This window comes from Panthera uncia, chromosome F2, assembly GCF_023721935.1.
Source record: "Panthera uncia isolate 11264 chromosome F2, Puncia_PCG_1.0, whole genome shotgun sequence".
NCBI classification, from domain to species: Eukaryota; Metazoa; Chordata; class Mammalia; order Carnivora; family Felidae; genus Panthera; species Panthera uncia.
In genome coordinates, this window is record NC_064812.1 from 25964800 (window position 1) to 25982687 (window position 17888).

The window sequence follows — 17888 nt, forward strand, 5'->3', positions numbered from 1 at the left end:
ATTGGTGCAATCTGCTCAGAAGGGCACATTTTTTAATCTGCTTTTCTCTTTTCCTTTCTCTGTTTTCTAACAAAGATGCTGACATTTTTCAAGATATGGCTCAATGTTTACATAATGATCTTTCTTTGCTCTGCATCATTTTGCATTTCCCCTTGTCTAAAATGTTAATGGGTGTCACAGGAAAAAAAAAACTAGATTTTCTTTTTGGATATTTAAATTCTTTGTAACTTGAGATTACTGATGCAAAGATACTGGACATTGTAGGACGTACCTGCATTTAAAATTGTGTGGGTTGCTTAGGTGTCTGGAATGAATAAAATCATTGACTTTATTCTCATTGGTATGAGCTACTAGATGTCAGAAAGAGAGATCTTAAAAAGCAAATATTTGAAGTCACTCTTCTTAATGACTCTAGTTTTTCATTATAGAATGTGTGTCTCTATGAAGATGGAAAGCTATAGAATTGGGAAGAGAATAGAAAAGCAATTATTCTTTTAAAAGCGTAAATATATATCTATAAATACTTTTCAGTCTCTGAACTAAACTAAAATGTATATACGCCTATTTCCAAGTTGTCTCTGGATATCACCAGGTCAGTGAAGGGTCCTATGATTTTCTGAATTGACAGCTGTGTTCTGAGCCCCTCTGCTGGGGAGGCTCCTGGAACTAGTAACACGGCTGTTATTAATTGTATTTGTTCTTAAGGATTACTTCTGGTTTTTACAGTGGTGGTCTTTCTACATATCTACAATGATCTTAATAGTTAACCACAGATATCCTAGCTTTGACAGAAACGTGTGCCCATCCTCCAAATGTATTTTCATTTCCAGCCATAGGCTGCTTTCTCTTCCTGGTTAACAATTATTGGTATGCCCCAACCTGAATCATCAACTAAGCCTTTGAGCTAAGACTCCTCTTCAATATTTCCCCACTGCCGCTTACCTTCCTTCAGCCAGAGTTAACCGACTTTTTAACATGCCTTTTGCAGTAGTTTATATTTGCAACTAATATAGCAGTTATCACACTCTACTGTGGTTATACTTTTTTACAAACATATTGTGCATAGTTCTTCAGGGGCCATTTCCTCTCATAATGTCTACAGTCAGTTTAGTTCACTCGCATGTTTTTTACATATTCTTGGTAAATTAATATGTGGTCTGAATACTGATTTTATACAAATGCTTTTGTGTTATAGAAGAAGATTCTACTAGGGCACATATTTTAAATATTCATAAACTTCTTAGAGGCAGTTACTAATTTACGAACATAAAAGAATTTGCTAAGATGCCCAAACATGAGAAAAGAATGTAAAAGACCATGTTTTTCTATAAGAATCCCTGTATCTATTTCTCAATCTAACTCCACCCTGCCATTCTGTGTTATGTTCCTCCTTAGAATTATCCACACTTTTTCTCCGAAACATCTGAGAGAACCCTTTGTGATACAGAGGAATCCCCAGGCTCCACATTGAGAGAACTGGAGACAGGAAAGGAGTCAGTTGACTCTAGGGCAGATCAAGTAAGGATTCATGAATGAGGTAGTTTTTTAGGTTGGATTGGCAGGTGAAAAAAAGAAATGGTAGAGAGTATTCTGGGCAAAGAATAGGATGAAGACAGGCACAGAGACTAGAAAGATCATGTGAAGCACATTCAAGGCAAATACAGAAGATAATCCAATTCAGATTAATTCCACTTGCCTGTCTCCTCACAATTCTAGTCTTAGCATAAACAGGCCTTTGGTGACCACCCTTATAATGACAGGTATCCTATGTCACAGTAGTCACTCTCTATCTTTCTATCATCCATTTTGTTGACTTGTGTGGTTGCCTGGTTATTTCCAGCTTTGAGTACAGAGAAACACATTTGGCTGAGATAAAAATGAGGAAATATTTTAGAGAAGACCTTTTTAAGGTACATTTTATTCCAACTGTCCATTCATTATATAATCACTAAGAAAGCAAATGTTTTTAAAAGTAAATGCAATTCTTTCCAAAAACACTTTTGTCACTTTATGCCTGAGAATCTGAATGCTTTCTTATTGGCTACCCTTACAATCGGGGAGTAACTTAGACCTAGTATCTTTAATGCAGTATGTGTGGTATTTAAACTTTATTTCTTGAAGTTATGCTTCATTACAGATTCTTTTAGCTCTCTTCATTTGTAGTTATCCCACTTTAATTCAGTGGAAAGTAATTGGGTATTTTAAACAACCATCCATTACAGAGCTAAATCACACCTTTTTGATGGATTATAACATTGTCTTCTCAAAAGCTGATCCGGTAAATGTCCATGATGCCCAGCCATTAGGCAGTACCTCTGGGCTCAGATGTCCTCTGGTTATCACCTCTGTACATTTAATTTACTAAAAAGCCCATTGGAGAAATGTTCATTATCCCAAGGGAAAAGTTCAGCTATATATTTGGCCCTTTTAGCCTCTCAGTCATGTTGCCTGAAATGATTCATAAATCCACATGGAACATGCCCATTTCAAATTTTATATTCAAACTAAAGATGGGCATTAGCTAATTTGTGACACCTTTTCTGTGCACTAACCTTATAAATATATAATAAATTATCCTTATTTAAAATGTTCAATATAATTGCCAGTATGTTGTTGGCAGTGCTAGTCATGAAAAATAATCAGATGATTTACTAACTCTAACTTTATTCTCTGGATATAATATATTGACTGCAAATGCAAGTAGAGAATAAGTAAATTACAAGGGAGCAGCAAAGTTACTCCATGTGGTTCTTTGTCCTCTAGACCACTTAACAGATGTATTTGGCATTTCTTTTGCGGTTTAAATCTTGAAATTAACCAGGTAATAAAGGAAGTACTGACTAATGCTGCATTATGTAGTACAAAGTATTCTAACTAAAATATTAAAGAAATATTTCTTATCCGTCATTTACATAGGCAATATTATATGTGGGTCTCAAAACATTAAAATATTTAGGGAAAAGAAAAGAGTAGCCTAGACCTTAAAGCTACATCTTTAAAGTGGAGTAAGATGTCCAAAACAAGATATACAAGCAAAGATCTGTCAATAGTCAGGAGCATCTCTGCCCTTGTAAGTACTTCCCTGAAGTGTAGGGACTAAAAACCTGACAACTCTTGCCAGTGAAGATCTCTACTTAGATCCTGCCAATTAAAGCCAGTCCTGTGAGAGCTGAGAGGTGGCATCAGTGGAGAAGCTATTATTTTCCACTAGCATCCACAGGCGGGAATGTGGGAACTCCAGGATTTCCTGAAAAAAGCCAGCAGTGGTCTTCTGACCTTCACTGTGTCTGCATTTCTTATATTTTCCCTCTAATTTCTTGTATGGAATCCTAGCAATTCAAACTAAGTGGCTTCTATTTTCCCGATCAATCCCCAGTCACCAAGTAGTTTTTGAGTACCTCTATAGCAAAACACACCATAAAGTAAAAAGATGAGACATTTCTAGGAGATACTAACAATATATGTAACAGAAAAATATAAACTCTATAGAAAAGAATCCTTCAAATTAATAAGAAAGAGAATAGTCTAAAAGAAAGTTTCACGGTAAAGAAACCTCAAGTAGTCAGTAAGCAAACAAAAAAAAAATTCCTAATAGAAATTGAGAAAAATTAACCCCCAAATAATATGTTATTACACATTCATAAGGTTACTAAAAATTAAAAAGCTCTGTAATACTAAGTGCTGATGGCAATTTGTTCTTTTAACTTTAGGGAATGCAAGTTGGTAAAGTCACCTGGGAGAGTAATTTGGCAATATTTAGTAAAATTCCATTCCTACATATGTCTAGAATGCACCAACCATACATTTGGCCAAATACCAAGTGGCTGATGGTTAAAAATTAATATTCGGGAAAAGCTGGATCTCACCATCCCAGAATGATGTACAAATATATGATGTGCAAGACACAAACTAGCACATTTAAAAATATCACTCACTTTTTCATGCCCAACAGATTAAAATATAGGAAAGTCTGTGAGTAATGTGTTTTCTACTCAGAACTTTATACGTAGGATTTAGAGCAATGACAATTAAGAAAAAAAAAAAAAAAGAATTCTTTACCATATCTCCTTTCTTTCAGTTGGAAATACATAGCAATCATTTCCACAAACTTTTGCTTATTTAAGTGTTTAACTTCTATTCCTCAAAACTGTAAGGATTATCTTCTTACAGCATTCATATAAAGATTGTGGTTTCAAAGTTTGATGTTTCCTAGAGTTTGACGAGTAAGAAATACATGTGTGACATTTTTTTAAATTAGTTTGACTCGTGAAAAAAATGGAATGTGTAGTCATATAAAACTTTCTTCTCTTTATTCCTATTACATTCTTTCTTTTTAAATTAAAACATATTTTTTTTTAATTTAGAAAGAAAGAGAGAGTGAGCACGAGCAGGGGAGAGGGGTAGAGAAAGTGAGACAGAGAGACAGAGAGACAGAAAGAGAGAGAAAGAGAGAGAGACTCTCAAGCATACTCCACGCTGTGTGGAGCCGGATGTGGGATTCAATTCCACAACCCTGGGATCATGACCTGAGCCAAAATCAAGAGTCAGATGCTCAACCGACTGAACCACCCAGGCATCCCTCCTATTATATTCTTTGTCATCTCTGAATCAAAGAGGATTGTCATGGTTGCCATGGGTGACTGTGACTGTGGACTATTTCCTGCTTGCGAATTTTAAAGTGACGATGTTGACATTATGTTTTGTACACATCTTCGTATGAATATAAAGAATTCTAAAATAAGACTTTTTCTTGCAAGATTCATGGCCTAAGTAGAATTTACTAATCAAACATTAAGTATAATTCTTAAAGATTCCACTAAATATTATGAACCAAATTCACCAAAGAATTCTACAGAGATTAAAATTATGATAGAATGATCTTTGTCTCCTTGCATTATTATTTAAACTTGAATTAATGTTTTTAGTTTCAGATGTCATCCTCAACTGTATTTAGCTAGCATGCTTTCTCAGTTCTCTTATTAACAATCTATCTCCCTTTTTATTTAACAATTTGATGGTGTTTACTTTTGGTCTATGCAATTAACATACCTTAATTCACCATGAAATACTCTATAAGGTAACTTTTAGAATATTAAAAACATATTTACATTTTAACTGAGTTTCAAAAAAATAAAGCGTATAAAGATCTCGTTTTAAGTTCCATCAAAAATGCTGACTTATATTCAAAGAGTGAGTTTTCAAATACCATTTATATTTCTAAGCCATCTGCCTTATTGTATTATTTGTACTGTTTTACTGACCATATGACATTCCCCCATGTGAATACACAGCTGTTGTTCATAATCAAATGGAATAGAAATTATGTGGAGGTAGGAATTAAACTATTCATCTCTCAGTAGATCAAGGAAGAAGTTGAATAGCAGATTAGCAGATTTTGATGCAATCTTTAGGACAAAGTGAGCTCTGCATCCCTACGTGGTACATGCCCTATAGTAATGCTTACATTTGTGCAAAAGGAGACAAAAAGTATAGCCTTTTTGTAGCAGGGAATAATGGGAAACAATGTAAAAGTTCATCAGTTAGAAAATAAATAAATCAATTTTGTAGTAAGTTTCTAATGGAATACCACAGAGTAGTTAAAATGAATAAAATGTGTGTGTGTGTGTGTGTGTGTGTGTGTGTGTGTGTGTAAAGGTAAAAACACAATGTTGGCAAAGTAGTTTCAGAAGAATTTTTAAAATAATTTCATAGTTTATAAAGTGTATAAATAACTTGCAAAACATTCTATATAGTGTTCATAGACATATAGATATGTGATGAAAATAAGGGGCGTCTGGGTGCCTCAGTTGTTTGAGGGTCCGACTCTTGATTTTGGCTCAGGTCATAATCTCACGGTACATGGGATAGAACCCCGCGTGGGGCTCTGCACTAGCAGCGTGCAGAGCCTGCTTGAGATTCTCTGTCTCTCTCTCTCTGCCCCTCCCCTACTCATGCACATGCATGCTCTCCCTCTCCCTCTCCCTCTCTCTCAAAATAAATAAATAAAATATAAAATATACATATATAAATATATATAAGTATATATATAAATATATATATATAATAGGTATGAGAAGAATACATTAATTCAGAATATTTACTAGCTCTTGGTAGGGAAAATCTGAAAGTGGTTGAGAAGGGAACAAAAAGGAGCTTTACTTGTTTTATAATATTTATTTCTTGATATTAATATCAATATGAATATTAATCTGAAATAATTTTATCTGAAGCTACTATGATAGTAGAATCTGATAGAGTCAGATGGTGAAGTTGTTATGTTATCCTTTGTAGTCTTTTGTAGGTTTTCAATAACAACTTAAAAATAAATTAGAAATCCTTATACTACATAGTAGCAGGAAAGGAATTAAATCTCTGTTGAAGTTATTAAGTCAAAAGGATTTAGGTAATGGGGATTTTCAGTTCATTTTGTGCTCTAGAAATTTTCATTTCATCAGAGTATCAAATTTCACAAGGAATGGTGAATATTTATAGCATATATGATTTTTCATACACATCTTTATTTAATTGTCAGTTTCAAGTATTTGAGCTTTTCAATGAAAAGACTGGCAGCTGAATGTTTCCATAAAGATAAGACAGATCTGAATATTTATGAATAGGCAACAATAATTCCACCAAATTGGACTAAATTATGTTGTGCTTTGTAGCTTATATAGTATTGTCCATGTGCATTTTCATCTACAATGCAAAGTATTATAAATTATCTTAATTTACAAAGAATATCTCCATTTTACCTCATCACCAGCAATTGCCAACCACATTTACAGAACATTCAAATTAAGGAAGGATGAATTTGGTAATGAACCTTGAAAAGAGAGCTTGATTTCCATTTTTATTTTGATAAATGATATACGGTAAAACTCAGAAGTGGCTGCATTTTGAATGATAAACTGAATATTATGTCTGGTAGAAGGCACGCAAACTTGTAATTTTTGAGCAAGAACACTTTAAATGCAGTATTAAGTATGCAGATTCATGCAAAGTAATGTGTCCTGAAAATGTAAAGTTGCTACTTCTGCCATTTCTGTTTCTATGTTTGAAAGACTGGCTTGCTTGACCGTGTATCTTTATATCTCATTTATGTCACGATTTGAGTTAGTGACTTGTGACTTGTTGTTGGGCTCTGTTTCTGACGCCATTTATATTTGCTTTATTTTAACATATTTTCACCCAAACAGAGCTGTCACAAATTGATCCATAAGGGAAATTCCTGAAGATTTTTTTAATTGTTTCATAAACTTCAGTTTCTCATCAGCATTATTTTAGTTTCGTCCTCAGTTATCTCCTTGAGATAATTGCCTCTAATAATCCACATCCATCCATAGAAATTATTACACATCTGCCGTGAGACAAGATTTATGCTGGGAAGTCATTGTGGGAAAGAGGGAAAAATTGAAATAATTCCACTCTATAGAAAAACAAAGAAAAGAAGCAAATGATTGTAAATTAATTAAAATGTGTAAAGTATTTCTCTGAGTTAACAGAAGAAAAAATGGTTAATACCCCATAGAAGAGAGTAGGAAGGGCTCCTTCCTCTGATAGATAATGTATCCCTCAAAATGCTGAAGTTACAATATGTATTTAGTACTTGGATATGTGCAAATTATAGTGATTTAATGTATGTTTTGACATTCTAGGAAGTCAATGATGCAAATTAGTGATTTGCCATATATGAGATAATGCATGCTTTTGTTGTTGTTGTTGTTCTAGTTCAAATCTAGATTAATTTGGTCAAGGATTTGTGCCTATAAAGGAGACAGAGACTGCTTTTTGATTATCCTATGATTTATACACATAACATTTTTTTTTCTCCAGCATTATTTGTCTTGAAGTCACAGGTTTTCCTATCTCATAAGGCTATCTGGAATACTCTTTATAGTCCTCTAGTCTCAGAAGCTATAACTGGTGTAAATAGCACCTAATTATCTTTGGTACATTCACTCTATCATTTATCTTATATTTATACACTTGGTAAAACATTAAAGACAAGAACTCTATGGCTAAGGAGCCTAGATTTTGATTGCTACTATCGTGTTTAATTTATATTATGAGGTATCCTTTTCCAGTTCTTTCAGGATCTTTATAGTGAACTGTGCTGACAGTTGTTTTTAATATTCACTTTTGTTGACTTTATTCTGCATATGGACACAAGATCTTCTGGATCTAAACAGATTAATAATTGTTATTTAAATAATATAATAATAATATTGGTATGTCCCACACACTTCTGACCTACTCCTTACCCCTGTAGTAACATGATGGAAATCAGATGGAAAAATCTGCATGGGTGGCCAGTGGCAAGGCATGAGGAAAAATGGACATGCTCTGCTGAAGGCAGCTATCTTGCCTTCCTCTCCTGAAAGCAGGAAGAAAGAACTTTGCTGCTTGGAGATGGGATGGAAAGGATCTTGAGTTCTCTCTTTTTTTTTTTTTAACCTCAGAATGTAAATACATTTCTCTAAGAGCCAGATTAGCCTATGTCTCCAGTTTTTATAACCTAGAGATGTCTGTAAGTCATCTCGTTCTCCCCCTTGGTGCAAACACAAACGTCCTCTGGAGTCAGGTAAAGCTCTCTGGCGTTCTCTCACTCCTGGTACGGGTAGTTGTAAATTAACTTCTCCAGTGCTACTCTTATCTCAGGAAATAAAGTTTCCAGCAAAATTCATGCAGAAAGCCCAAACTCTGCTGAACACAAACATAGTTTCTTTGTACCACAGAATAACATGCTGCTTCGATTTGTTTTTGTTTTCTTGTGAGAATTTCTGAAAGCTATACATTTTGGAGGGGGCAGGATATAAAGATTCCGAGTTCTTAAACCTGAATACTATTATTATGTCTCGAAAAACTATGTTTTCAATATGAGACTATCATTATAATATAATGATCACTATAATGCTATCAAAGTAAAGCAATCTACAGTTCTATTTGCAGTGGACATATCTGTGAATTGGACAATTATTGGACATGTTTTGTCAAAATTTTAAAATTTTGATGACTTGACTCTAGTAGTCACACTGGTCAGAATTTATTATTAGCCGCAATTCACTTGAGGTAAGCGAGAGGCTTAGTGCTACAAGCCACGATATAGTTATATAGACCATGGGGTATCACTGATAAACTTTAAAATTACAATCAACCAATCAATTACAACAAATTCTAATTTTCAAGAAAATAACTTTATGGATACTGTATATATACTATCAAAATTGAATATTGTAAGAGTAATAATACAAGTAGGAAAAGGTATGTAATTATACTAAAAATAATCAAAGACTGTTGGTATAATTTTAAATCTTCCTGTTAAATGTTGCCTTTAATGACTCTGTATCCTTATCACAGGTTTTGAACTTTCACACTGTGAGGATCCTGGTATTCCACAATTTGGATACAAGATCAGTGACCAAGGCCACTTTGCTGGGAGCACTATTATTTATGGATGCAATCCAGGCTATACTCTCCACGGGAGTAGCCTTCTCAAATGCATGACAGGGGAGAGAAGGGCATGGGACTATCCTCTGCCTTCCTGTATTGGTAAGATACTCTCACATTTTCATAAATAGTTCTTTGGGAGTGCTATCCAAATACGCTGTCCCTTTTCAAGTGATTTTATCTGTTCACGCACAGCTCACAGCTTAAATCATGAAGTTAATGAACTCATAGCTCAAATTTGTTGGAGGAAATTAATGGAAAGTGAAAGCGTCGTTTTCATAAGTTTGTCAATGAGTACATTTTTTTGTATCAAGTCATTCTTTCTCCTATCTTGATACAAAATTTAATTCACTATAAAAATATGTTAAGACTTGTCGTACATATTTATGGAATCACATTGACTAGGTTTGTTTTAATAAAATGAGCACCTGTCCCGGTATCAAGGTAGATTAAAAAACAATAAGCCTATTCTCAAAAACTTCAAAGGTTTTCTTTATATATGTACATAGATTTTCAAAAATCTGAGGAAGTACATGGGCTTTTCTTATGTGTATGTAGCATAACTAACCAATTTCAATAAAAAGAGGCAAGGAAGACACAATAACATAAGGTATATTGCCTCCATGAAGCTAGAGAATGGATCATTTTCTCTCACTGCACAACTGGAGGACTAGTACCATCTTGCAGATCAATTAATGAATGACTGGGTTTGTGTGAGTAGGAAGGTAGACAGAAATGTGTTGACAAAGATGTCTGTTTTCTTGTTGTTTTCTTTTGTTTTTTTCTGCTCCAAAGACCAAATAGGTCCCAGGCTGGAATACCAGTACAACAAAAGGAAACATTTTAACAAAACACTGACTCCTTAAATAGGGAGCAAACACTCGGTTACTTTTCAGCCATTCTTACTTCTTGCTGGTATTTGTAGAAGCACAAATCCATTCTGCCTCAGGCCCACATGAATAAAATTGACCTAAATTAAAAAAAATTTACAGCTTTATTAAGGTATAACTGATATCTTAATACTGCAGCACATATTTAATGTATATAATTTGATGAGTTTGGAAACTTAAACCTTCCAAATTTGTATCTTTGTTAGTTGATATGGTTAACATAGGAATCTCCACAAAACCTACTAGAATGCAAATAGAAAAATGAAATTCCAGTCTTTAAAGGCCTTGCAACTAATTGCACTGTGTTTTTTTATGCCACAGGACCTCTGTTGGTTTATTCAAACATTGATTCACGTAGGAAACAAACATGTTTTTATCTAACCAAAATGCAATCATAGTCCTTTCTTTTCAGATGACATCTGATTTTGGATAGATTACGAGGATAATATCTAAATACTAATCAACCTAAATTAACAAAGCTTGGGATTCTGGAATATGACCAACAGTCAGCCCACTGGCGTTAGTAATGAGAAAAATATAGCACTAATTCTAAGGTTGTATTCTTTGATGTGAATATGAAATATATTCAGAAAAGCATTAAGGATTATAATTGCACAAAACTATAAACTTGTAAATACTGATTTTCCATGCTGTCCTTAAAATTAAAATCAGAAACCAGATATATTTAAAATAACATATTTTCTATATGTGTTGAATCAAGCTAAAGACATTCTTCACTTTTTAAAAGACTTTATGTAAATGGAAGGACATTTGGTTCGTGATCAGAATTAATTTTGTTTGTAACAAATCGGTGCACTTCATATTTACAAATTTCCTGAGTCAAAACTTAGTGGCTTGATACTGTTCAAGATTTCATGAGAGGGGTAAATTTATATGTTGTTTTTCCTTTTAATGATGGATAGACAGGAATAACAGCTGAAGACAGTTGGACACATGGCGTGTTGTGCTGGTGATTACTATGATAACAGAAGAGGAGATTCTATTTTAGATGGTGTTCTCTACTGGCAACAATTAATAGCCTTGCCACCTGGTCTAGCATCCTAATTTTTTGTGCTCACTTTGCCTCTGTCAAATAAGAAACTTTTTCGCAATTGTATGGATTATTTCTAGATAATTATGTTTCTGAAGCTTATACATGGATCAAACAAATACTTTTTGAAATACCATAGCCAGAGGATTTAACCTATATACCTTCTTTAAGCACTATTTCATTTTTATACTGCAAATATAAGTCTTCTCTTAAATATGAGCTGTAGTGTGATGGCATATCACACTGGCTCATTTGAAGTCAAAATGACAGGTAATGTTTGTAGAAAAGAAATCTGGAGAAAAAAGAACTATGTTAAATTTGAACATACAGCGTAGTACACAAAACCCCAATTTGACCTTTAATTGATTAAAAATTAATCCGGAGGAATAAAGTATAAAATCTGTTCTCATAGTAAGTGTATGCCATAAAAGTGATAATTATAAAGAAATAATGTAATAATGAATTGATATAGTTACATAGTTGAAGGTTATCCAACACAATTTTTGTTAAAAAATGAGAAAAAATCTAAACAAGTGATGGCAACATCTTAAATACTGGTATCTCATTTACTTAAAAAAATAACAAATTTGTTCTTGTGAATTAACATTGCAATACAAAATCAAGTTGCTTCATCCTCTGTGAGTGTATCAGTCAACATTCTCCAGTGAAAGAGAATGAATAGAATATCTAAATCTAGACTGATCTATCTATATGTATTTGTATCTAAGTGTCTATCTATCTATCTATCTATCTGTCTATCTATCTAAGTGATTTATTTATTTTGAGGAATTGACTCATGCAGTTGTGGGAGATGACAAGTCCAAAATACATAGGGAAAGTCAAAAGGCTGGAAATGCAGGCAGAGGTCAACTCTGCAGTTGTGAGGGAGAATTTCTTTTTTTCCCAAACACTTATTTTTTGCTCATAAGGTCTTCCCATTGACTAGATGAGGGCTACCCACATTATCAAGGATAACTTCTTTTAATTAACACCAACTGATTGTAGACATTAACCACATCTATAAAATACTTTCATATCAACACTAATGTTTGATTAAATACCTGGGCACTATAGTGCCTAACCAAGTTTACACGTAAAACTAATCATCACAATGTGGTAAAATAGAATATGTAAAATCTGTGAAATAAATTTACCTATAGGAATAGAGCCTATACATTGTGAACCATTAAATTCAATTGCCATTAGGTCTCTTCCAAAACAAAACCAAGAAGATTAAGTCAGTGATTGAATGTAAGTAAGATCGAAACAGTGCAGAGAACAAGAAAAACAAATATAGGAGCGCCTTCAAATATTTAAGCAAAAAGTAAATTTTTTTTGTTTTTGTTTATTTTTTGGTAGGAAATAATCTGGAGGATTTTCAAATGTATGATGTATTACACAGTGTTATCCCTGTTTCTGGGGTTAGAGATGTAGAACAATATACTAACTGCAATACTTATTTTCTGTCATCTCCAGTACAGAGGATTCTTTCTAGATTATCTGTTTACTGAAATAAAACCCCTACAGACATCCCCATATATTAAATAGCATTCAAATGGAGAGGTAATCCCCCGAAAGGTTTTTTAAAAATATTGTATAACAATACCTACACTTTTGATTTGATGAGTTTTATAAAATTTAAGGACTCATTAAATTAAACCAGATTTTACTGAAGTGAGAAATTTAATAAAAATGCCACTTTGACTTTGGGGAGGTTAAAAAGGGAAGAGTTTAGAGTGATTTAAAGGGGAATAAAAGGACAATGAAATTTAGAAGACCTGAGGGACCACAGTAAAGATTAGTTTTTCTCAGAGGTGGGGTAGCACGATGATAAATTATTCAGCCTACAACCAACGAGCAGTGAGCAACTTGCCATCTGTTTCCCCTTTTTAAATTATCGTTATGTAACAACACATCTTAAAATCTTTGAATGCCTAAACTCAGAGTGTTTGAGTGTGTCCTTTTTTTATTCCCTAGCTTATTATCTTTTATGTGATCTAACTTGAGACTTTATTGTTTTACTCTTTAGTGTATCATTGCTTCAATCAATACATTAATCTGAGGAAGTATATACAAAATGTATTGTCTTAAGAAGAGGGATTGTCAATCCTTATTTTCCTTAAGATGAAAAAACATATATTTTTAAGAAATTCGTAGATTGTTTTGCAAAGATTGGCATTAAATGGTGGTTTCATTTATTATTATTATTATTATTATTATTATTATTATTTTAGCTGAATGTGGAGGTCGTTTTAAAGGAGAATCTTCAGGAAGAATCTTATCTCCTGGTTATCCCTTTCCATATGACAATAATCTGCGTTGCATGTGGATGATTGAGGTAGATCCAGGAAACATTGTCAGGTAAATGGGTTTTATTTTCTCAGAATTACTGGGGAATCTGAAATTTCTGATCAGCCTCAATATACAATATCAAACAACAAGGTTTGTCAATATCTTTAGCCTTGGCCAAGAAGAACCTGGTTTTCATCTCTTCAAAGTATAACAAATATTCACGGGTATGATTATTGTCACAGTGGTAGTTCATATAATCCCTAGATTCGTAGTTTTCATAGACCACAGAGATCGAGAAATGTTTTCTGCTTCTTTAGGACTTTAATCTTTCAATTCTTGGTGATTCAAGATGCTAAGTCCACCATTTTGATAGGGATACAAAGTTGTGCTGTCATAGTTGTAAATTCAGCATCAAGAACATTTGGAAGAAATAAGAACAGAAGGGGACTCAGTAACAATTCCCTGTCTTCCCTGGGTTTAGGCATATCTCTGGAGCATCAACTCTCTGCCCTGTTAACTGTGTTTGATTTCCCTTTCCAGATGAATTTAGTTAGGTGGCTCACAATTCTTCACATTATTGACCTTTTGACGAGGGCAGAACTATCATCTCCTAAAACAGCACCAGCCAGCTTGCCAAAGTTATCACGTTCTCTAAACCCTAGTTTAACTACTGTGATCATGACAAGGAATAGGTTAATAAATGAACAGAAATAAATCCTCCCTTCAGACCTAATTTGAGCTAGTTGATGTGTTATCACTCTCAAAACAATGACTTTAAATTTAAGAATTGCTGTTTTATGTAAAGAAAATTTCAGACAGGCCTCTGGGTAGTGAAGGTGGTTATGGAAAACAAGTATTATTCTTCATCAACATGCTGAAAGGTGTATTCCATGCATTGTTTGATATGAACAGATATATTACTACTGCAAGGGAATTTGCAGAACTCAAAGTAGACTGCACCAGATCAACCCTCAGCCTGTTTTTCTTTAGTATAGATCACACGTTGTTTTATTTAAATATTAGAATTACTAAACTTAAAAATGTTAAATTCAACAGGATTCTGGAATTTTTTAAATTGAAGAACAATATTGGATATTAAATTGCAACACAAATTTAAAGCTGTGACATTTCACATACCTAGCACGGATGTGATATATGTAGAGAGAGAGTGGAGCATGTTGCTGTAACTGGATTTCTAATTTTTGGCACTGGCCACGAAAAATATCAGACAATAATTATGTCTAGGCTAGATATAAAGCATATTTAACATGAAAAAGGGTTTTTTTGGTTTTTATGCATTTTGGGGGAGTAGGGTTGGGTAAACATTAATTTTCACATTAAGGAACTTCTTTATTCTTAGATTGCTGGGTATGATTATAATGTTGAAATTTTAAAAAATACTTTTTCTGTATATATTGAAATGTTTGTGTAATTTTTTCCTCATATCTATTATTGTGATGAAATATATTGATTTTTTTAATATGAACTCATTCTTGCATTCCTTGAATCAACCTCATTTGATTCTGATAAAACAAACGTGAAACATCGGTAAAAATATATACTACGGATTCAGAAAACTTGAGTTCAATTCCTGACTCTGCCACCCTTTGGCCAATTTTATTTAACCTGCCTCAAATCCATTTGCCACATTTATAGAATTGAGCTCAAATACGTGCCTGCTTCATTAAGTCATTATAACCATTAAACAAAGAAAATCTACGTAATGCATTTTGCACAGTGCCTAGCATGTACTAGATGCTCCATAAGTGTCACCTACTGTGGCTACAGTTAAAATTCACAAACACACCCGGCACCTGGGTGGCTCAGTCTGTTAAGCGTCTGACTTCCGCTCAGTTCATGATCTCAAGGTTTGTGGGTTTGAGCCCCATGTAGGCTCTGTGCTGACAGCTTAGAGCTTGGAGCCTGCTTTGAATTCTGTGTGTGTGTCTCTCTCTGACCCTCCCCCACTCGCGCTCTGTATCTCTCTCTCAAAAATAAATAAGAATGTTTTTAAAACATTCTGAACACAGAAAAGACTGCAAATCTGAAATTTCTATAATTTACAAAGGTGATATAATAGACTTGTAATCATATTCTAGAAAAATAAATTTTTCTGTTTAAGAAACATGTATTGAGGTTGTATATGCTGTTTACCTAATTCATTTTTTATCTGATAGTATAAAAAATATCTAATAAAATTAAAGATGCATATCTGGTATATCTTTTTATTTAAAACTGAATCCATGTTTGAGATAATTAAATAGAGATATATGGTTCTCCCACAGCCTACAGTTTCTTGCTTTTGATACGGAAGCATCACATGATATCCTCCGAGTATGGGATGGTCCCCCAGAAAATGAGATGCTCTTAAAGGAAATCAGTGGATCTCTTATTCCTGAAGGAATCCATAGCACTCTCAACATAGTCACCATCCAGTTTGACACAGATTTTTATATCAGCAAATCTGGATTTGCAATTCAGTTTTCAAGTGAGTTATTATTTTATTTCTTAAATGAAAAGTAGGAATGCTATTCAAATAGTATTTTAACTTTCCTGCCCAAACCTTTTAAAATTTTAACGATCCTAACTATGCTTGTTTCTGGTCTTCCTATTATTCATCTTCAGTGAAGGTAAAATATTCTTGGAAAAAAGGAATATAATTAACTTGGAATTAATCAATTACTCGTTGAGACCTTCTCTCTAATTGTCAAGCCATTTTTTTTTCAAGTAAAAGTGCTGCTAAAATAATTCAGCAAATGAAATAATTACATTACAAAAGCTTTACATTTCAATTTACCATAAAACTGATTATTTCAAAATGTGAAATTTTTTAGATAAGGGAGGAAATGAATACTTGTCTTTACAAAAAAAGCAATCCTATATTATTACTAATTTTGTTTTTCTCTTTTAAAGATCTTAATTATATATTCCCAGATATCTTTGACAAAATATTTTAGATCTACTTCTAAATTAAAGACTTCCTATAACAATATAATGTCATTCATTGTAAGTAATTACCCGTGTTCATGGCACTTTTTTTCTTTTATGGCACTGCTAAGTGGCTAAATATATGTTGTTCTGTAAAAACGATTTTTACTTAGTGGCTGGAAAAAATGAATAAAAACTTAAAACTTTTCATTATTATATTTTTACTTTTATTGCCAACATACATCACCTCTTTGGGAAAATTATCAAATGGATTTTCTAACTTTATAGTCTTTAAAAATCCTATTAACAGAAACATGCAAATTTCTCAGATAATCTATGGAAATGATGGAAAGCATACAAACCAGTATTCCTGAAATGTGCCTGAATCCAAGTCCTGACTCTTTACTAACTGCTGACTTTGTGTCCCTGACCTCATTATCTTAGGCTGAATTTTCTAATTCACATAGGTATAATAATGCTTATCTCATAAATACATTATTAGGATGTAACATGATCTCGTATACACTGTATTTGGTATAAAGTATATAGTTGGTGCTCAGAGAACTATTTTTACTATATGAGTAAATGTAATATTGAAATCTTTTTTAAAAAGTAAAATAAGCATAAATAACTTTTGAAATTACTGTCCACAAAATATATCACTCTTAGGTAAATAACTGGTTAATACAATTAAACAACTTGGCAGACTTTTGGTTCATGGAACAGAGTTGTTTGACCTAATCGACTAACATAAGTGAATTATTTTGTATTGCGTAAACCAAGCTGTTGTGAAAGTGTGGATCATTATGGAAAAGCCAGTACCTGTAAATTCATGCTTTATCTTTTGAGAAAAAGAATGAAAAATGAAATGATCATATAATCAGTGAACACAAATGGCTTCTAATTCTAAAAAAAACCTACCAGTTGAATATTCTCCATATTTATATCTTCTATTTTTACTGTTTATTTCTCTTTTTTTATGAAGATATGGCAATTTGTCAGAGATAGATGTTCAATTTAAGTTCTTTCTAGTTTGGTAACTAATAGCTCTCCTTTTCTTTACCTTAAATTAGTACCATATAATATTTTATACTTAAGTGGTTATTGTGATTCATAATTTGACTATACTCATGTGAAAAATTGTTTAAGGCTAGCGTTCGTGAATGCCAAGTTCATCTGCTCAATAGATACAGGCTGTTTTATATATATATACATATATATATACGTATATACGTATATATATATATATATAAAAAAATATATATATATACGTATATACG

General features: G+C 33.0%; 1 protein-coding gene across 3 annotated transcripts in view; it reads left to right on the forward strand.

Annotated features, from left to right (window-relative positions):
* CSMD3 (CUB and Sushi multiple domains 3) overlaps positions 1-17888 on the forward strand; it is a 1252643-nt gene that overhangs the window by 917302 nt on the left and 317453 nt on the right. For all 3 annotated transcript variants that reach the window (XM_049632997.1, XM_049632998.1, XM_049632999.1), the window contains 3 exons: positions 9358-9549; positions 13623-13749; positions 15966-16168. In XM_049632997.1, the coding sequence (XP_049488954.1) occupies positions 9358-9549; positions 13623-13749; positions 15966-16168 (522 nt within the window). The remainder of the gene's footprint in view (positions 1-9357; positions 9550-13622; positions 13750-15965; positions 16169-17888) is intronic.